Consider the following 22,968-nt stretch of genomic DNA (forward strand, 5'->3'; position numbering starts at 1 on the left):
GGCTCGATAGGCTGTCCCAAATAGACAGGTTTGTGTTTTTTTTTAAGTATTTTACGGCCTGGCAAGCGTTAAATTGTTGGGTTTATGAGCCGGTATGATGGGCCGAGCCCATTTTAACAGCTCTATTGTATTGTGAGGGCCACTAACAACACCTCTCTTACTAAGTTTAACTCTAGTTGGAATAGTGAATAGTTGAAGTACTCAATTCATCTATCTCATAAATTCATGTATCTCAAGATTTTGTTACATTGTTTGCATATGTGAAAATTTATTATAATTAATATATAATAAAAATATAAACCTTTATATATATATATATATATATGTATGTGTGTGTGGGGAGAGAGACTCCAACTCAAAGTTCATTTACAAGAGTATGAAGCAGAGGTTTAGAAGAAATAAACTAGTAGGTGTTCATTCTGCAATATTTTGGGTAAAGAAGAGGGATGAAGTAAAGAGGATTGTCAAGGGACATTTTGAATCAATGTTCAAAGAACTATATGAGATAAGATCTTTATTAGATGGAGTTTCTTTCAAGGAGTTATCTTTAGAGGAAAAGGGCTATCTTGAAGAACCATTTGGTATAAAGGAGGTTAAGGAAGTGATATGATCTAATGCAAGAGACAAAATTCTTGGGCTTGATGGCTTTATTCTTAACTTTTTCAAGGGGTGTTGGGCGATCTTGAAGGATAACTTAGTCAATTTTATTAATGAATATCACTTCAAAGCTAAGTTCTAAGAGCAGTGCAACTTCATTTTTGGCTCTGATTCCTAAATCAGACAATCCAAAAAGCTTGGAGGATTATAGACTAATTTGTCTGATTTCCAGCATGTACATGATATTAACTAAGCTTCTTGCTTTAAGATTAAAGAAAGTAATTCAATATCTAAATGCCACTCTTCTTTCTTGGTTCAGAGAAACATTCAGGATAGAATTTTGATATTAAATTAAGTGGTGGATTATGTTCTTAGACACAAAAAGATTGCTTGTAGGTAAAGGTGGACTTCCTAAAAAGTCTATGATAGTGTCAATTCAGATTACTTGAGAAATGTTATGAAGAGGGTGAGTTTTGGATCCAAGTGGCTTCATTGGATGAAAGCCCTAGTTTTCAATAGCTTTATGTATGTGTTGATTAATGGAAACCCCACTGATGAATTCCAAGTTAGGAGAGGTTTGAGGCAGGGGATCCTCTATCCCCTTTTCTCTTCTTGTTAGTTGCAGAAGGCCTAGATGGCTTGGTCCACAAAGCATCAAGTCAAAGAGAGTTGCTTGGTCATCTTAGTGATAATATTCATTTTTAGATGCTACAATTCACAGATGACATCATTATGTTATGTGATGGAGCATGGAACCATCTTTGAAGCATTAAAGGTATTTTAAGGGGCTTTGAGATGACATCTGGCCGTAGAGTGAACCTGTCAAAAGTAAGCTCTTTGGTTTAAAATTGAAGGATGATTTTATATTAGTTGCTTCTTCTTTTCTAACCTGTCCCATTGGAAGTATGCCCTTCACTTTTCTAAAAGTAACTGGTTGGATCAATCCAAGAAGGAATGAGGCTTGGAATCCATTAGTAAACAAGTTGAGATGTAGATTGTCATATTGTAAAGGTAGAAATATCTCTACGGGAGGGAGGGTAGTGATGATCAACCGAGCCTTCTCTAGTATAATAATATATCATTTATCTTTTCATAAAGCTCCTAAGGTCATAGTGAAAGAAATCATTAAGATTCAGGGATATTTTCTGTGGGGTGGTGTTAGTGGCCATAAATGAATGAGTTGGATAAACTGGAAGAAAATCTGTAAAATTAAGAAAGAGGATGTATTAGAGTTCAAGCATGTTAAAGCTTTCAAGGTGGGACTGTTGAGCAATGGCCATGGAGAATCCTATTAGAGCCAAATTCAGTTTGGATGGAGCTTCTAGCTTTCAGGTATGGCGATGTGAAATATAAGATTCTAAGTTTTTCAAAGACACCAATAAGATAAAAAGGACTCCTTATGATGGAGAGCTATGGTAGATTTAGGGTTTAACACTTTAGATACTGAGAACTGGTTCTCTAAGTCCATACGATGCAGAGTTAGAAATGGTATCTCATTTAGTTTTTGGAAATCAAAATGGTGTGCGAATGACTTGTTGAGAAAGCTTTATCATGTAATTTTTTATATTTCAGTGCGCCAAGAACAAAGGGTTGTTGAAAGAGGTCTATGGAATATGAGGAGGTAAGAGTTGAACCCAGCTTTAAAGAATGAGATTTTGAACTTAATAGAATCAACCCAATTGGATGACTTGTTGCAAATTCTTGAACAAGTTTATTTGTCACCTAACTTTGAGGACATATTCAAGTAGTAGAGGGATTGGAAAGTACACCAAGTAGAATGAAGAGTGTTTATAAGGATTGGAGAAATAATGGAAACCAAATATTTCAAGCAAAATCCATATTTTATGTTGGAGACTTTTGTTGAATGGTGTGCCAACAAAATCTCAATTGCAAAATGTATAATCATTGAAGGTGCTCCTAATATAGTCTATTCCTTGTGTTCTGAGTGTGGTATGCTTATGATGCTAACTTGTGTTAAGTTTTGAATACTTATCCATGCACATCTAATGAGTTTTGGAAGAGTTGTTTTTTGCCCAAATTTGTCAGAGGGGGAGATTGTTATTCAATGTTATTGGTTGTATTATTCAAATCAACATGGAGTATACAAATGTTTTGGTGAAGAAGGAACACATGTGGGACACGATTTTCCAACATGTGTACAACATCTGGCCCTTGTTACCTGGCCAATGTTGTTGCTATTTGGAGAAAAATTTCTAATTGTATTTCAATTAGATTTATTGTTATCTTTTAGCAACCTAATTAGTTATAGTTGTTTGATAATTTAATAAGGTCAAATTTAAATTATGGAGATTTAAATTTGAAATCAAATCAAATCAAATCATTCAGGAGAGTTGTTTTGGAAAAATAAATTTTAACCAAATCTCCACATTATTTGTGATTGCAATTCAAATTCCCATTGGAGAAAAGCCTAGCTTTGGATTTCTATTTAAAGAGACTCATTCCATCTTTGAAGACCACATGCTTAATTGAAGATCTTGGTGTTATGGTTTTATTTGAGTCCTTGTTTGTTGTGTTACTTATACACCACACTAGCACCTACATTCATATCATAAGGCATAGTTATTGGTTTGTTTAATTGAGTTGTAATTCAACATTCATCATTTTGATTATTGATGTTGATCACTATGGTTAATGATTGAGAGAAAGTGAGAGGGGTTCTCATATTTATGGGAGACCTAAATAGAAAGACACTAGGGTATAATTAAGAGGAGAGATATTGAACAAGGAGCTTATTCATTTAATACACTTTGTACTAATTCTATTGAATAATGAATTTCCTTTATTGGGTTGGAAGCCCTCCAGACGTAGGTGTGGTTACACTGAACCAAGTCACCAATTCTCTTGTGTTTTTTTACTGATTGTACTTTGAATTATTGTTGTTACTATATTGTGTTAAAACTGGTTTAACAAGTTGGACAAGTTATCCCAGACATTTGGTCTAATATCCGTCCCTTGAAGAACATAATTTCAAGTTTCTCTTTGATTATCTAAGATCATATTCAAGTTATCTCCCCCTTTGATAAATTTACCAAGTGTGTTATACAAAAATTCAATTTTATTTTCTAAAGAATTAATATATTTATCCATTAATATATTTGAAGAAGTAGTATGAGAGTTGTTAGTTAAAAAATCTTGTTTTACTTTAAGAAATCTTATTTCCTCGATAAGTTTTTTGTTTTTATTTTCAAGAGAGAAAATGGTCTTTTGTAGAAATAGAAACATTTTTTAATCTACTTGATTCATACTTTAATTCTTTAAAGATGGTGAAGATCTCATAATAAGTAAATTCAAATGTTAGATTATTTATCTCATTTTCTTTGTGGTTTATCATTAGACATATGTTGGCTTCTATCACTTTTCTGGATTCATCGAAGGAGGTCATTTCATTTTCATCTCATGCAATGTAAATTTTTGTTAATGTGATATTCTTTAACAAGATAAAAATAAGTTTTAACCTATTTAATGTGTATGTAGATAAATTCGGAGATGGGACATTAATTTGTTCAAACTTGACTTATAGTTATTTCAAATAATGAACATCAATTGATTTTAATGAAGAAAAGTAAAAATTAGAATGTAAAAAGTTTATAAATATAAAATAACATAAAATTTTTACGAAAAAAAGAAAAAATTGATTGAAATATGTAAAATGCACAAAATAAAATGCATGAATATAAAAATAAAGTTATAATAACAAAAATGAAAAAAATGTAAATTGCTTTTGGAAGTAAATTTTACAACAAATTTTAAATGTAAAAATATATAAAAAATACATATAAATCATAGAAAAAAATTTAAAAATATCACAATAAATATATGAAATGTATAAGTAACAAAAGAATTAATGACACACTTAATCAATAATAGACAATACTTACAATATATATAAGATTTCTAAAACACATTAAATTGCCTTTATACAGCGTCATCGACAACTAGGTTTCGTGTCCCTCAATATAAACCTATTATACGTTCTTCAACATTGTTTATTGTTGAAGGTTTGAGTGATGGTCTCCGATCTATATTTTGTATTGTGTTCACTTCCTGGATTGAGTACTTAGGCATTTTCTATTTTTGCATTTCTATTCATAAAAAACACAAGTTAAGTTCTTCCCTTAACTGTATGTATGAATGAATGCATTCTAATTTATTAGACTGTAAAATGATAATGGTGGAATATAATTTCTCTTTCACTTCATGTAATTTTTCTTTCACTTGTATAAATTGGGCATAACAAGTTATACTTTTTCTGACTTAATGTTGGTTTCTAATGATAATAACTTCTTCTTATTTTCCATTTCTTTGCTCGTGCTCCAAATCACTGCATATATGCCACATACGATCAACACGGCTCCAAATACACTGTGTGCAAAAAAAAATAAATCAAATGACACGTATGGAAAATTGAAAGGTTAAAAATGATAAAATGGAAAATAATGTGTTTGAAGCAAATAAGATTTATGATATACCTTCCTAAATATAACTTCTCATCCAACAATAAATAAGCAGATATAGCCACAAGTAAAAGCTGAAGAGGATTGAAAACCGATGCAAATAAAGGACCTCTTATCTTTATGCACCAAGCAATAACAACAATCAATAATCCAGAAGCTATAACTCCCTGCATTAGTATTCTCATGCTTATAATAACTTCATTTGAGTAGAAAATGACATACATATTAAGTAAATATCAATGTATATAAAGGTTTTTTTATCCATTTGAATCCTCTAGGTCTTAATGCATAATTTTTACGCCATAGTGTTGTTTAATAAAATCTTAGGACTAATCAAAAATTTATTGTATAACATAACTAATTAACTGTGTTTGTGATTATTAGTTACCTAAGGTAGGTATTTAGGAGGATAAATTAATTAAGATTAACTAGGCTTACTAGTTTACTTAATCACCAAGAAATCCAATTAGGGAGTGTTAATGGATCTATAAGTCCATGTATCCTATTGTATTATAAGACACCAATCATAATACAATCGTTCTAAATTTCCCATCTCTTTCAAATTTGCTCCATTTCATTAATTTCTTGAGTTCCAAGGCAACTAACATAACTTAATTTTAATGCTTATGCAAATATTCTTTGATTGTTAGTCGTGGAATATTGTGAAGCCACCTACTGCATACTTTCTCATATGCTTTTTCAGATTGTTTTGTTACCATTTATTTTCTTTTGTACTATGATGTCGTAACCTTGGAATGTTCGTATTAATCTTCAAAGCTCCTATAAAAATCTCATCTAATTTTATAATTAATACCCTCATGCATTCAATATTCTTAAACCTTGCAAATCAAAATCTTATCCTTTTTATTTTGTAAATCACCACTGTGTGATACTATATAATGAGTTTTTTTGTAATAATTGGACTAAAGATAGTTTATTCTATTTATGTTGTATTGTATATTCTCTCTGTAACCCTTATTTTTATAAGTTATTTTATTCTCATTATTGAAATCCCAACCCTTGACTTCTTTCTTTAATTTGTTATCTTTATTATTAACAACTGCCTCCTTGTAACAATGTATTTCTTGATCATATTATACATTTCCTTTAAGTAAAAAATGTGAGGTATTTTGATAAATAATTAAGACACTACATTTCTTTACACCTCAAGCTCTAAACAATTATAGTTGTAACAAATGTTTCTCCTTAGGCCTCTTACTTCTATCCATTCTCCTTTCCATGATCCGCTCATTGGTGTTTTAAAGTTATATTGTTTTAGATTGAAAATAAGTTAAAATGTCTGGCTTAGAGCTATGACCTAACATACATTAGGTCTAAGACAAGTTAGATTTTTCTTTTTTAAAATAAAAAAGACTCAGACTTTTTTATAATCCTATTTAGTTGAAAAAGACTATGTCATAGGCTATAAAAAACCTTTTAAGTCTATTAAGCCGACCTACTTAAGCAAATATCCTTATTTTTTTTCTGTTTTTTTATATATTACATTTTATAATTTAAATTAAATTATCTATTTATCAACCTCATAATTTTTTTTCATATTTAATATAATTATAAATTAGAGTTGAAATATGATATTTTATATAGTCAAATTCTATAGAAAATTTGTTAGAAACTAGAGTCAAATTCAAGTTAAATACCAACATAAAACTTTACTATCTTGGAGAACTTATTTATATAAGTTAAAAACTACTTATGAACAATGACACAAGTTTTTTTATAAGTTCTTTCAAACAAATAGTTACAAAATTATGCCTTTAGATTAACTCAGATAAATCAATTTAAACAAGAATTTTGTAGTATAGATATTTTAACTTGTTAGTCTATTTAAACAGAAGATTACTTATTTAAATACTTTCAAAATACATAGGCTTTAAGTATACCAATAGGTGCTCCAGACTTTCAAAAAGGTTAGACCAGGACCTAAAAATAAGTCTATGGCAGACTACAAGTCAAACTTAAAACTTAATTTTTTTGATCAGGTATGACTTGGAAATACCTAACTCATTCCAACCTAGTCTGCTACATAGTATTATATTTAACTTCTTATTTGTTATCATGATGTAGTGATAACCTGAAGTTTTTGCACCATTAAAGCATACAATCTTGTGGTTTGGAGTTTTTACCTTCTGGTCGAGATAAAAGTGCCATAGTCTCAAGCAAATTTTGGCTTTTTTATTTTATTTTTTAAATTAGTAATTTTCGAATCTAGAATATTTAATCTCAACCAGAAGATTATAATATCATTAACAATGTGATTTCATATCGTAATAACTTTATGCAATCTGTTTCCTGTAAGGTAGAAAAAAAGAAAAGAAAAATACGTTTGGAAATCTTGATTCCCAAATCTACTCCTTGAGGGAGGCAGTGAGTTCTTTGGACTTTAGAGTTAACCTTCGTGCTCTTTTGATAGAGGATGTGGTGGTAATGAAAAGGGTCTTTATAGATCTTTGGTCCTTGCTAAGAATTAAATATTCTTAATTCTTTCAAAGGTATATAGCTATATGGCTTAAGTAAGGAGATGCTAATACTACTTTTACTATCCTTTTTTGCTTTTAGATATAGATCGAAAGATTTCCTATTGTGATAGAACTAAGAGCTCTAGAGATATATCAGGTATAAAGAGGATAATACTACTTTTACTTTTATTTTTAGAAGGTTTTGACATTTTCTTAGGGATGACTTGTTAACTATGTTTGCGTAGTTTCATTATTTTCATCTCTACTCTGTAATTTTTCTTCCTATTTGTCACATTAATCCATAAAGTATATTCCCCTCATAGTTGGGTTGCTCTCGACCTATTTATTTGATGGGGTCTCTTTATAATTTTGTAGCCAAAGTGTTAGTAACTAGGCTTTCTTAGATTATGGACAAACTCATTTCCCCGAATCTGAAGATCTTTTTAAAGGTAGATTGTTAGTGGATGGGGTGGTGGTCGTGAATGAGTTGGTGAACCTAGAAAAGAAAACTAAAAATACCTTGTTTCATTTTTAAGGTGGATTTTGAAAAGGCATTTGATACAATCATTTCGAGCTTTCTGGATTATAACCTCATCAATTTTGGTTTTAATGTTAAGTTGAAATCCTAGATGCATGCATGTGTGTTTTCTGGTACTTGCAGTTTTTATGAATAGTTGTGCAACCGAAGAAATTAGAATCCAAAAGAGGTTAAAACAAGGAGACTCTCTAGTTAGTCTAATATCTATCCATTTGAACTGATTGAAACATCGGTAAGTTAGCCTAGAAGGGCTGATGATTTTACTCAATTGTATATTGAATGATTTCCCTATATCTAGGATGAGGGATAGTCTCTATATAATATAGTGTTTAATAGTGTGGTCATTATGTAAACCCCATAATGAAATTATTTTTTTAGGTTCCTCTAATAGCGTGAAATATGTGGAAGACAAGAGCATTTTCCTAGCTTGGAAATGATATATTTTTAAGTCTGTAGGAAATTATTGTGCTTTTTGTGCCTAACTTTAGAAATATAGTATTTTTATGAGCCTATAGCATGTTGAGAATCTTTGATCTTACATTGGAGTGTTCTTAGTTATTTACCTAGAGGATTCTTTTTTGTCGATGGTGATTTCTTTCGGTTGATATCTAACCTTACCTCTCTTGAGGTGGTTTTTGCTTGGGACTTATTCATTTTAGTTCAATTTTTTAGTTTATTTTTGTTCGAGACTTGAGTATATTTTTTATTGTTTTTTTTTGTATTCTTTGTGTTATCTTTGTCGTTCCGTGTCCTTAATCCAATAAATTTTGTGCCTTCCTCGACTCACCTTTTACATTTGAGGACCTATTAAACTATAAGTATTTTGTATTTATTAGGATTTTTTACTTTTTTTTTATCTACTTATTTATTATGTTAGAGAATAATAAAATTAGTTATACATTAGTTAGAGTTAAATGGAATTTATTAGACAATTATCCTCATCAAACTATTTTCCCTTTAGGCTATTTAAAGACATAGTCTCCACTATTGGATGTAAATAGATTTTCAAGCTTAAATTCCTAACTAATGGCACCATATAGAGAAACAAGGTATACCATGTTACCAAACGACTCAATCAAAGAAATGGAAAAAAGCCTCTAACAAAATCCTTGTTTGCAAACTTAGTAGATCTATTTATAGTCTTAAACAAGCAAGTAGGCAAAGAAATCATAAATTAAATCAAACTCTTGTTGAATTAGGATTTACTTAGTCAAAACCTGACTACTCCTTATTCAATAATAAAGCTAACATTTATTTTATTGCCATTCTTGTTTATGTTGATGACTTAGTTCTTCCAGGTAACAACATGATCGAAAACAATCATATACAATAAGTTATGGATCCAGCTTTTAGCATAAATGACCTTGGCAATCGCAAATATTTCTTAAGTTTTACGGTTTCCAGATTTCATCATGGAATCTCCATGTGCCAACACAAGTACAATTTTGACCTCTTACAAGAATCAAGCTTCATTGCAGCCATGTTGGAGGCAACACCTATGGGCCATAGTCACAACCTAACATGTGACAATTCCACACCATTTAGTGACTCAACACAATATAGAAGCCTCATTGGTAAGCTACTTTGGCACTTATCAAAGTATCCATTCCTATCCCTAACGCCCCCAGTCATGGTTTCTAGGAGAGCACAGTCTCCCACATAGGAGGATACTGGAGGTAGCAGCGATCCTAACGCCATAGCGGAGATGCGTGACGCCATGTACGAGTTGCGTCATCAAAACTAAACTTTAGAGGACAATGTCCTTGACATTCAAAAACACCAATATGTTACCCCTAATAGGAGATGGGGGTGTTAGATCCCTAACCACTCTCAGACAAGATATGAGAAGCACCTATTCCTGAAGGTTTCAAACCTCATTCGTTGAAGAAGTTTGATGGACGTAGCAACCCTTATGAGCACGTTGACTCCATTAACACATAAATGAACATCATCAGAGCACATGATACTCTAAAATGCAAGCTTTTATTTGAAACTTTCAGAGGTGCAACCATACAATGGTACATGGGCCTTACCACGATCTTCCATCGCCAGATACCAAGATCATGCGAAAAAACCCATGCACCAGTTTGCAGCTAGTCGATATAGAAATATATCGACCACCATTCTATTTAATAATCGGTAAGGCCCATCAAAATCATTAACGGAATACCCCGCCCATTTCTACAAAGCTAATATAAAAGTCTCTCACCCAAACAAAGAAATATTTGTGGGAGCATTTTAGAATGGTCTCAAACCGAAGCAATTTTTAGAGTCCCTCTCCCAAAGGCCAGCGTCTTCGTTAGAGAAGGTGGTCAAAAGGGAAGAGTGTTATATAAAGGAAGAGGAAATTAAGGGCGAGAATAAGGCTCGAGATGTGAACGAGCGTGTTTCAAATGCCGAAGACTCACAACACTCGTGAAAGAATAACTATACTTTAGCCATTAGGGACAAAACATTGTATAAGCGGGAGGAAAGATCGTGGAGAGTTTCATGCCCCTAAACACTTACTGCGAGAAGATATGGCAGGAGCTTATCCACTTAAATGATATCCCTACGCCTCCAGCTCCAAAGGCGGATGTCATGGGACTTGAGCCTAGCAGATGGTGTAAATTCCACAAGGTTAAGGGACACCATACAGAAGATTGCTACTAGCTTAAAAAGGAGATAGAGCACTTAATTCAAAAGGGCCACGTCAAAAAATATGTCAAAGGAGACTCCTCCTAAAAGCAAGGCGGGGCCAGATCTTGCGAATGCTGAAGCCACCACAAACTCTTCCAAAACAAGGCTTCTCACCTGTGTGAGTTTGCTCTAACCACCACAAACTCTAAAATCTCTAATCACTCGTACTATTATAGGGGTGTCACGCATATGTGTGTCTATATATATATATATATATATATATATATATATATATATATATATATATATATATATATATATATATATATATATATATATATATATATATATATATATATATATATATATATAAAAGGAGGGTTATATTTACTCCAGGAGTAAGTTATTATAACTTACTCCAAATCTAGACCATTGATTCTTCTGAATCTAATGGTTAAAAATAATAAGTAATAGTTTTCTCTCTCCACATTTAATTACTTATTATTTTTAACCACTAGATTGAAAAGAATCAATGGTCTAGATTTGGAGTAAGTTATAATAACTTACTCCTGGAGTAAATATAATCCTCCTATATATATATATATATATATATATATATATATATATATATATATATATATATATATATATATATATATATATATATATATATATATATATATATATATATATATATATATATATATATATATATATATATATATATATATATATATATATATATATATATATATATATATATATATATATATATAATTAATTGTTTGTTTTTAAATTTATAGAAACATACCGAATAAACAATAGTGAGAAGTCTGATATCGTAACCAAGCTTCCACTTGCTCCATTCTCTATCGACACATAGAGCAAGAACAATTGATTGTATTGCTCCCATAGTAGACATCAAAGCTGTGCTAGAATGATGACTTGGATATTCTTCATTCAACTTAGTCTGCGTAAATTATTATGGACCCATAAGAGGAAAAACAACTCAAACATCACATTCATATAAAAACAATTCTATATAAAAGACAAAATTATAAAAAAATCATTTAACTAATTATGCTGACCTGGATAATTAGCCACAAAGAAAAAGAGCAACAACTTCCTATGCCACATGGAACACCCAAGAGTTTACTACTAAAGTTGACAGGTATTGGTTCCACAATCCCATTTTGGTCATGCATAAGGTTTATATTGGAATTCCAAATATTAATTTCCACTCCTTTGTAAAATATCATTAGCATTGCCCCTCCAATGCTAATTATTGTTCCTATTATCTTGGCCTTTCCCTCTGCTAATCTCCAATTTAGCTTTTCCAATCTATGAAAAATAAAAAATATATATAATAACAAAACAGAAAACCAATCGGTTTAGTTTTATATTAGATTATAATAAATTGAGAGTATGTAGTTTTTCAAATTATCATGAGTTTAATAATGGTGTACAAATGCTGTAAATATTTTTTTTTCCAAGATGTCTTCCATATTCAACCTCAAGTTATATAATTTTTTTTTAATTAAGTAAAGGTAAATTCTTAGGTACCCATGATAAGTAATTGGGTACCGATACCTTGAATATAAATTGGTTTAAATTTTAAATTTATTTTAAAATAAAATAATTATAAAAGTGATGCGTTATTGATCAATAAGATTTGATTGGACGAGGGTATTAGTGTCCAACTAAATGTAAGAGTACCAGAGTGTTCACCTTAAGTAAATAGGTTTAAATATGTATAGAGTAATAATATATGGAGGGTTGGAGTTCCGAATTAGGTAGCGTATTTGGATTTGTGTGATTTAATTTAGGATTAATGAATTTTTTAGTCTCTCTAAATATTTCAAATTTCATTTTTAGTCTTTTAAATATTTTATTCAAAGAATAATCTCTCTAAATATTGAGTCTTTTAATAAATAGGAGTCTAAGACAAGAGAACAATAATATAATTTTTTTTTTTTTAAAATAGACGCCTTTTGACTCCATTTAATTTTGAAATTAGATTATCTCTTTCATTTTTCTCTCATTTCATCTTGTAACTCTATCTCTCTTAATTAGTGCGGTTTTGAGTAATTCCAATACTTTTTATGCTCTACTTCTAAAATATTTTCCATTAAAATGTAATAATATGATAAGACGTGTGGATAAATTTTCATTGCAATATTATTTGTGCAAAGTAAACTAAATTCTAAATTATTCTAAGTGTGAGTGATTACCCGAAGGATATAGCCATGATGAAGGTTACTCCTGGAACAAGGTTGAGCATGGACAACATAAACGTTGCTGAAGTCAAAGTCAATCCCAGGCCATAAAGGTTTAGAAGTAAACTTCCCCTACAACATTAGATTACCATATTAGCTAGTATCTACAATTTAATTATATAATATCAAGCATACTAGTATATATACTATATGGAGAAAAAGGTGAACAATTGAGGTAGCGTACCCAAACAATCCACAAAGAAATGCCATATAAAGAACCTTCCAAGTAATCTTTGGTCTCTCCTTCCTTCACAAAAGAAAGAAAAAAGTCAGAACCATTTTAGCTTAGTTATTTAAATGCACGAGTTTAATTTTAATTTGTCTCTCTATTCATACATTTTAGGGTTGAAATATATTTATAAAAGGTAATGCTAACTTATAGTAAATATTTTTTTTGAAATTGTGTGTTGAATTTACTATAAATTTATATTTAATGGTTTTGTTGTTTTTTTAATAGAAATTTATTATTTAAATATTTTTTAACATGTGCCCCAAAGATACAAGTTAGTATTATTCATTTTTTAATATTATTATTGAAATATTATTTTTAAATAATAGTAATAATATCAATAATTGCACTTCTATTTTGAGAGGAGTTAAAATTAGAATATAAATTTTGTTAATTTGATATTAAAACAGACCAAAATATTTAACTAAAAATAAATATATATTTAAATATAAGAGAGAAGATATATGTAGTTCAACTATATTTTAAGAGATTAATAGTGGATGTAAAATTATTTTATACATGCATCTAATAAAATCACATCATAATGCAACTTTTATAGATTTGTTTTTAAAATATAACTTCAAATGTCTATATATCATGATTTAATTGAATGCAGGTGTAAAATAATTTTGTCAATTTATGAATATTATTCTCATATTTTTATGAAGAAAAACATATTTCTCGAATATATTTTACATAAAAAGTAACGAATGAGTATATTTACATAAAAAGGGAGTTTAAATATTTATCAAAAAGATGGGAGTGTACTTTTCTCATAAAATATCAAATATATGATTGTTTTGAAAGAATGCAAGTAGTTGGTTTAGAATTCAATCTCTAATTGCAACAATTTTTTGAATTTTTTATAATATATTAATATAAATTATTGTTAATTATAAATCAAACATTAAAAAAAATGCATTTAGGAAGAAATGCACTTAAAAAAAACTCATAAGAAGTTCTTATTAAAAACTAATGAGCAAGTAGTTAATAATATTATTATATTTTAGCCAAGGGGTGATAGCCTCCCTTCTTTTTGTTTGTTTTTAATTGAATAGATATATAGCCGATCTTTATTTTTTGGACAGCTGGATAGTTTCAAGAAAGTGAGGCTTTTAATGAAGAAATGTTATTTATAAAAATAAAAAATAAAAAACCATAGAAACTAATGAGGAAGTAATTTTGTTTTTTGCATGGCTAATGACGAAGTAATTAATAATGTTATTATGTTTCAGCCAATGCGTGATAGCCTGTCTTTTTATATATATTTTAATAGATAGATGATTTTTTATTTTATTTTGACAGCTTTGTAGCTGATATTAATTTATTATATACAAAATTCTAACACGGGACAGTTTTTTATTAAAAAACTTAACTATAAAATCAAAACACATGATTATTTTAAATTGATCACTTTTGGGAATACTGGCTCTAGTTTTGTTTTTTATTTGTGTTAACCATCATTTATTTTAAAAAAAATACTTTATATGTTTTTTATTATATTATTATATAATAAATAATTTTTGTGAAAAATTAAGTCGCAGTCAAATTATATACTAATTTCATTTAAACAACTTTAAGTGTATTCTTTTAATTCTATTTGTCAATTTACTTTTGTTTAATTTTTGTTTTGAAACATTAGTGTTTGGTTTTATAAGAAAAGAGAAGAATGTATATAAGAAAAAATTAATGGAAAGAATAAAAATGTTTTTTATTAGTTTTATGAGAAAACATAAGAAGAATAAAAAGAGTAGAAAATAACTATTTTTATAAACTTGTTAATTTATAAATATCAAATATTTATTTACAAATTACAATTATTATATTATAAAAAAATATAATTATTAATTATTGAATTCTGAATTAATATTTTACGCTCATTCGAAAATGTGAAAGAAAATCAATATAATTGAATAACTTTTCCTTACAATTTTCTTTTGAAAATTTGCATCTTACAAAATATTAATAAACTCTCTCTTGTCCAAATAAAATTAATATGAATAAAAAGCTTGGAGGTTTGTTTTTAAAAAATAATAATAAAATGATAAAAAAAAATTAATAATATTTCATTAATATTATAAAAATTTAAGATATTTTTAAAAATGTTTTATAGTTTAGACATGAGATAGCACATTATCATATAAAGAATCATGAATATTAGAAATAAAAAGTACTAATAAAGAGTAAATGGACCTATCAAAGATAATAGCAAGCGGAATAGTGAAAGCCGCCGCAAAACAGAGGCGGTAGGCGGCGGCTACCCTCATGCTCATCCCATCATTTATGGCCAGCTTGTACATTATATTCACAGCAGCATATCCAATCTGACAGAACACCATTAGCACCACTGGTATTAGTGCTTTCAATGAATTTTTACAAATTATCCACTTCATATTTTTGTTGCTATTATTGTGTTTTGAGACAAGAAAATAGAGAGAAGAAGAAAATTGTAGCTCAACAATGGAGTGATTAATAGATGAAACAATTATTTATGTATATTATTTTAATGGAAAAATATATTTGAAAAGAGTTAAAGGGTAATGGAATGTGGTTTTTTTTAATGAAATTATTAAAGTGAGTAAAAAAATGCTAGTTGTAGTTTGTTAGTACTAGTTAGTTTTTTATTGGTAATTTATTGGTTTTTTTTATACTACTTCTATATTTGTAGGTATTTACTTATTATCTTTCATTAATCAATAAGAAATTTTAAGGAACTTTTTTAAAAACTTTAAATATAAGAGTGGGAAGTCTTCCAATCGGAACCTTGGAAATCCATGCATATGAGATTCTTCCATATAATCAACAAGTTAGAGAATTTGGGTAAGATTATGTCTAATCGAGATTGTGCTTACAAATTCTTAAGTTCTATGTGCGGGAAGTGACAGCCAAAAGTAACTGCCATCAAGGAATCCAATGGTCTTAAAACACTTGAAATATCTACCTATTTGGAAAGCTCACCGAACATGAACACTAGTTGAAAAGAATCAAAGTAAGTAAAGTAAATGCAAAAAAGAAATATAAGGTTAAATAAGAGAACAAAAGCATCTACTTGAATGCCTTCTCTTCCAAGGCCAAAGTAGAAAATGATGAAGATAGTAGCCGTGAATACCCTTTAAAGGGTGAAGATATGGGTTTGTATGTTGGACATTACAACAAATATAAAAAAAATGGTCTGAAGCATTTTAATAAAATCTTGATTAAATTTAGAAAATCTAACCCACCAAAGAAATGGGAATACAAGAAGAAGGAAGAAAGACAAGTAACATGCTATGAATATGGTAAACCTAGAAACTACAAGACTGATTGTCCAAGTTTAGTGAAGCACAAAATTAAGCAAATGCTTTATAAGATGAAGAGCAAGAATGCTAAAGACCGTAGATCATACATCACTTGGGAAGATGATGAATATTCCTACTCTTCCAATACAACTTTAGATGAATATATAACTATTCTATGTTTGATGGCGCGCCACAAAAACAAAGACTCAAATGTAAGTGATTGTGATTCAAATCTATGCTTTATAAAATCTAAATGCAAATCTAAATTTAAAACGATAAAAATTATCGCAATCTATAATATAAGAAAGGAAAATGTGATGGTTAAGACACAATAACCCTGCCTTAATTATGTGACAAGTATCACTTATGGGGGTAATTTAGGTCCAAAGTAATCATTTGTCAGGCAATTAGTTGGTATTAGTTACATAATTGGTTTCTTTTTCCCATATCATGAACTGCATCCATTATTTAATATTATTGTTACACTTATGAGTTGCATTTGAACCGAAAACTGTGAAGAAAAGGTGTTTGTACAGCACCGAAAACTGAAGAAAATGTGTCTGCAGAGCAGGTGTTCAGTGATGGTCTTCCCAATGACCACTGTTTACAGGTTGTAATCTTTCTTTCCTCTTATCTTTCTTTCCTCTTCTCTTTCTTTCTTTCCTCTTCTCTTTACTGTCCGGAACAAACCCTAAACCGAAGAACAATTTTCTTTTCACTATCTCTTCCTCTTACTTTCTCAAATCGTTTTTCTGGTTTTGTAGACACAATAATGGCTAGACCGTTTGAGCCGGTGAAGAACGTTAATGATATGAAGGAGCTTTGGAAAGTAGTTGTTCGTATCCATCACAAATGGACGATTGTTAACAAGAACAAAGAACATTTTGAGTCGGTTGTCGTTGATAAAGATGTAAGCATGTCTATTTAGGTGTTTTGTTTACTACTTCTGTTCATCGTTTTTGTTCTTCTTCCTGCATTTTTTTTGTTAAAATGCTTTTGTCCATCTAAACTTTTGGCTTAGTCAAACTTTGGGTTTAATGATGAAGATCTACGCATGTCAAACTGGGTGTCAAATTTATTTCTTCTCTTCGTCCTTTTAATTTTTTCCTGCATTTTATACGAAACTGTTCTTTTTGTTGTTGGTGGTATATCATTTATTTCTCTGTTAACATAACATAAAATGGTGATACCAATGTATTTATACTTTGATTTATTGTATAAACAAACTTGTGTTTTCATGGAAACATTGTTATAGCAACACTGATTTCAAACTAACATCTTTATTTGTACTTTGAAACTTTGTTCAACTAATATCTTTGTTCAAATGTGGTTGCTCTTTTTCATATGTGGTTGCTCTTTGAAAGTTTGATCAACTAACATCTTTGTTCATATGTCCTTGCTCTTTTCATATGTGGTTGCTCTTTGAAACTTTGCTTTTTGGTCTATCATACAGGGTTGTGACATCCATGTCAAAGTTCCACATCCTTTTAAACAAGCTTATGATTCACTTTGGTATATTTTTGTATTGATTTGCATTTATTACTAAAAAACTCATGGATTGTTCAGGTTCTTACCGATCTCTTTCTATTCAAGGGAAACTTGTGAGTTATCTTAACCATAAAATTTTTAATCTGGTATATTTTTGTATTGAAGAGGAAGATGTTTTGTTATCTTAACCATAAATTTTTTAGTTATCATAAACTGATCACAACTTTAATTTTTACAGAGAAAAAAGTGAAGGAGAAAGTCTAAGTAGACTTTACTATGGAATTAGAAGCTACTAGAAAAGTTATTTTTTATTTGATTTCTTGGAATGTTTTATGATGCAATGCTATTGAGGTGTAGTTGTCAAGGTTTTAAAGACCTTTTGTGATTTTGGTCGGTTCAGGTGTTGCGACGGCTATAGCGATTCAAAAAACTTGATTATGTGAATCTAAGTTTTTTTGCTCTTATTTTGCAGCAAGTATGTCTCATATGTTTCCAGTTTTTGAACAAGAAGAATTGATTGAAGCTTTTAAGAACACTTCTAGTTTTCGATATTTTTGTTATTGCCTAGGTATGTTATCTACTTTAATTTTATATGTGATTTAGTTTGAGGGAGGGAAACTATGCTCTTTTGGTTTTATACATAGTTTTGAATGTTTGATAGTTGTTGTTATAAGTGTGATTGGTTATGTGGATGTTAGAATATCCTTTGTTTGGGTTATGTGGATGTCAGAATATCTGTTAGGTTGGACTCAATTCGTTGAGGTCAGAATCAATGTCTGATTGAAGCTCGCGTGTCAGGGTGTTTTATTGTTGAAATGCATGTATAATAGCTTACACATGATGTATTTGAATCCTTTTATTAGGTCTCTGGTTTCTGGTTTCTTTTTGCAGTCACAGGTGCTTCCTCTCTGTTGTTCTATTGTCGTTTCAGTGTTGTTGTCGGCGATTTTCTTTTTATTATGTTTCCTTCTGGTAGCGCAACCTATATGCTTTGTGCCTCGAACCTGTTATAACTTGGTTTGCCTTTGCTTTTTGTAACATAATTTTAGTTTTAACGTGTTTCTTGGATTCTTTACTCACATTTTGATTAGTGTTTATATAGGCAAATCTGGTTTCACATCAGATGTGTTCTATTGACTTATAATATACAGACAATTCAAAATTAAAGAGGGATCTTCAGTAGAAATTGCACAAGTAAAATCCTTTATGCAATATTTGGGTTAAATGTCTCAAATACTTTTTCATTAATCACTTATTTAGATGGTAATAACTCATTTATGGTAGGTTAGTTTTGCATTATGATTGTGCAGGTTAACATGTGCAAGGTTATGAAGGATATGAAGCCGGGACATGGTTAAATGGGGAATGGTCAAGGATGTAGGAAGAAGTATGAATGACCCTGCCAATTGTGGGTGTAATTCATTTGGCTTGACTCACAATAGATGTAAATTTTTCTGGTAATAACTGGCATTACGTTTGTTTCCCTCCAGATATGTTGGTGTCTACAAAAGGAAATTCGCCGAGCAGGTACGATAGTTGTGCGGTAAAAAGGTGATTGAATTATCGCGGTAAAACAATCTCATAGATTCTGATGTAGTTGAAAAATATATTACTTTAACATTACCTGTTAGTTTCTTTACTGTTGATAGTTGATTGTTCTTGAGTATATTTTCGACTTACGGTGTTTGAAGTCAAGTTTATCAGGTGAGGAAGGAGCAGAAGAATGTAAAGCGCTCGATAATAAAAAGTGTTGTAGGAACACTTGATTTGAATATCCGGTATTTCCTGCAAGGAGAGACTTTTCCCGGGGTACTACACATTATATACTTTTCCCGTCTCAGTTCTGTCTAGACTAATGTTGTTTATGTTTTTCACAACACAGTCATCATTTATGTAGGAAAGAGTTAAGAAACCTTTTTCTTGCAGCACAAACAGGACATCACCAAGTAGATATGATGGTTACATTACTAATTTATGTGTTGCCAAATCAGCTCGACGACAAGGAATCACAAGCAACATTTGTATTTTGAAAACTAATTCTAATATTCTTTTTAAGCTCCAGTTTTCAATCAAACTGATAGAGTTTTGCAGACAAAGTTATTCCTTCTAATTGAGTGGAGGCGTTTATCGATGCACAACGTATGGCTGGACATGATGTGAGGCTATTACGGTATAGTTCTTCAACTGTAACTATAATTTTCTTATATTATTTTAAAGTTAGGCTAATGGATATTCATGTTAACTCCGTTGTATTTTCAGTCATTGATGAAAGTGTGCACGTCACCGGCAGAATACGAAGACATTTGTGTAGCTAACATTTCTTATCACCAAGCCTGCTATACTACATAACCATCTTTGGTGTTGGTTGTTGGAGTTCAGTGTCCAAACTTGCTGGTATAATATTAACTAATACAAATACATACATATACTTACACATTAAGTTATATATGTAATAACATATATAGATATATCAATAACTTGTAGGGTTGCAAAGATGTGGAAAAAGTTGTTGATTGAGATGGATAAACTACTTGAGACCAGATTTGAAGAGAGGAGCGTTTTCACAACAAGAGGAGAATCTTATTATTAGTCTTCATGAAATACTTGGAAATAGGTAACATAAATGTTCAAACATGTTTATGTTTCAAAAATGATTATAGGTTAATTTTCAATGTGTTATTAGGTGGGCTCAAATTGCAGCACATTTACCAGGGAGAACAGATAATGAGATAAAAAACTTTTGGGATTCATGTTTGAAGAAGAGGCTAAGGAAGCAAGGGACCGACCCAGCTACACATAAACCACTCTTCAATATTACTGAATCAGTTCTAAAGAAAGAGAATGAAAAATCATCAATGTTAATATCGACACTGTCTCAACCTCAAAGAACTATCTTCACATGAATATTATTCAGAAACACTTCTAATGAATGATCTGATGAATTATCACTATAATATTGGTGGTTTAGCTTTTACAGAAGCTTCAAGAATTTTTTTCATGAATAAGTCATTATTTAATCCATTATGCTACAATCTAAGTATGGGCAATTATTATCAGCCAAAACCGGGCAATTATTATCAGCCAAAACCGAATCTGTTTGCAAGTGATTAACAAGTTTTTCATTGCAATTACAAGGATTAACAAGTTGGACAATTTCAGTCTTTTTGTCATTACTGATCTTCATTTGATTAATTTCTTTTCCATTTATTTTATTGTTCACAATGCTAAAAGAAACAAAATAAAATATAATTTATTAATTAGTTGTGATAATTAACATTGAAATAATAATATACTCACTCTCACAAAAATAAAATTTAAACAAATAGGGTATCAAAAACTCTTGATTTTAAATGAATATATAATTTTTCACAAATATAATTTTAATTATATTTTTATTTAAATTAAATTAAATGTGGTATTATTACAAATTAAATACATGTTTAATATACCATTTAATTTAAATTAAATACACTTTCATATTAATTTTTAAATTTTCTTGCTAAATAAAAGTGTAACAACAATATTTTGTAATTAAAGTGATATAAATAGAATTAAAATTATTTTTTATGTTTTAACATTATCTAAATAGTATCATAAAAACAATTTTTTTTCAACATTGGTATTATTTTTGTAGCGTTTATTTATGTTAACATTTATTTTGATTTTAATATGTTTTTTATTTCTCTCTCTATTATGTTAACATTATTTATATTTATTTTATTGAATGTGTATTTATATGCATAATTAGATAACATGACTGATTTTTCTCTCTCTAATATGTTGTATAATTGATTTTAATTATATTTAATTATAGTATATTTATAAATATTTTAGTCCATATTCTTTAATAAAGAATATTTATATATATATTTTTTAAAATAACATATGACATATAATTATAAATACTATAACAAATATTTTCTTGATCCATTTTTTTTATATAGATAAAAAAGTATTTTTAATCCAAATGTTTTTATAAATGATGCTATTTTTATAAGCGAGACAAGTTTATTATTGAATCAAATATTTTTATATATAATGACAATATAAAACTAATATTTTTATACGGGAAAAATTTAAATATATGTTATTCTAAAATCTATTATAGATCTAAATATTTTTATATAGAAAAAATAATATTTATGATCCTAATATTTTTTATTCAAAACTGATATACGGAAAAAACTTTATTACTGATTTAAATATTTTTGTATACAAAAATTTACTATTGATCCAGATATTTTTGTAAACGTTACTTAAACAAAAATAATATTTGGATACAGGAAAAAAATTATTATTGATTAAATATTTTTATATACGAAAAATATTTATTATTGATCTAAATTTTTTTATATTTTATTTAAAATAAATATAATATATAAACAAATGCGCGTACCATACTAGAACCCGTGCGTACGCACGGGTTTGTTACTAGTGTTTTATAAAATCTAAACGCAAATCACCGACAATGGCGTCATACTGTTGTAGAATAAAAGTATATGTGTATTTAGTTTATTGTCTCTAGAAGGCCCCAGAGATTTTCAAAATTCGTTCCGTAGTTCTTATGATTTTAAGGAAGTGTTGTAAAAGTTTGTTTCTGTTGAAAACTTAATTCTGAATTAAATGTGTACTCACAAAAAATACTTAGGCCGACATTGGAGCTCGGATGCTGAGATTGGTGGCTATGGCAAGGAAGCCGACTTGTAGTATTTAGCCGAGTAGGTCAGAGATTCTATCCTACTCACAACGTTAACTTTTGAAGTGGTAAAGAGGAAATCAACACAAATTTTGGAAATATTTATCCGGGAATTTATCGTGTCCACAGAGATTAGTGCTACTGAGTTACTGTTCGATAGATTCTTAGTTCTTGAGTTTGGGTTAAATGAGTTTTAAGTAAAAACGGAAAATACAACATATGAACATAAAATAAATACATTCTTGATAGAGAATAACTTATCTGGTTTGAATCTAAACTACTCCTCAGAAACTTA

General features: G+C 29.5%; 1 protein-coding gene and 2 long non-coding RNA genes across 4 annotated transcripts; 2 read left to right on the forward strand and 1 right to left on the reverse strand.

Moving 5' to 3' along the window:
• Positions 1 to 4,411: 4,411 nt before the first annotated feature.
• LOC131636817 (WAT1-related protein At1g25270-like) lies at positions 4,412 to 15,681 on the reverse strand. Its single transcript, XM_058907410.1, has 7 exons — positions 15,405 to 15,681; positions 13,167 to 13,229; positions 12,938 to 13,054; positions 11,795 to 12,047; positions 11,518 to 11,676; positions 5,088 to 5,239; positions 4,412 to 4,980 (listed from the first exon to the last, which is right to left on the reverse strand). Exons 1-7 carry the CDS (start codon positions 15,602 to 15,604, stop codon positions 4,857 to 4,859), a joined length of 1,068 nt encoding a protein of 355 aa, XP_058763393.1. The 5' UTR covers positions 15,605 to 15,681; the 3' UTR covers positions 4,412 to 4,856.
• A 1,121-nt stretch (positions 15,682 to 16,802) lies between these two features.
• Positions 16,803 to 18,207, forward strand: LOC131636819 (uncharacterized). 2 transcript variants are annotated; one of them, XR_009294187.1, is made up of 4 exons: positions 16,806 to 16,903; positions 16,983 to 17,099; positions 17,254 to 17,399; positions 17,943 to 18,207. It is a non-coding gene; the product is annotated as an uncharacterized LOC131636819 (long non-coding RNA). The 2 variants fall into 2 exon arrangements; XR_009294186.1 differs by having other exon boundaries at positions 16,803 to 17,099.
• A 1,772-nt stretch (positions 18,208 to 19,979) lies between these two features.
• LOC131636815 (uncharacterized) lies at positions 19,980 to 21,147 on the forward strand. The gene is made up of 4 exons (XR_009294185.1): positions 19,980 to 20,147; positions 20,237 to 20,371; positions 20,462 to 20,591; positions 20,661 to 21,147. It is a non-coding gene; the product is annotated as an uncharacterized LOC131636815 (long non-coding RNA).
• Positions 21,148 to 22,968: the final 1,821 nt, after the last annotated feature.

Source organism: Vicia villosa, unplaced genomic scaffold (assembly GCF_029867415.1).
Source record: "Vicia villosa cultivar HV-30 ecotype Madison, WI unplaced genomic scaffold, Vvil1.0 ctg.001839F_1_1, whole genome shotgun sequence".
In the NCBI taxonomy this organism is placed as follows: domain Eukaryota; kingdom Viridiplantae; phylum Streptophyta; class Magnoliopsida; order Fabales; family Fabaceae; genus Vicia; species Vicia villosa.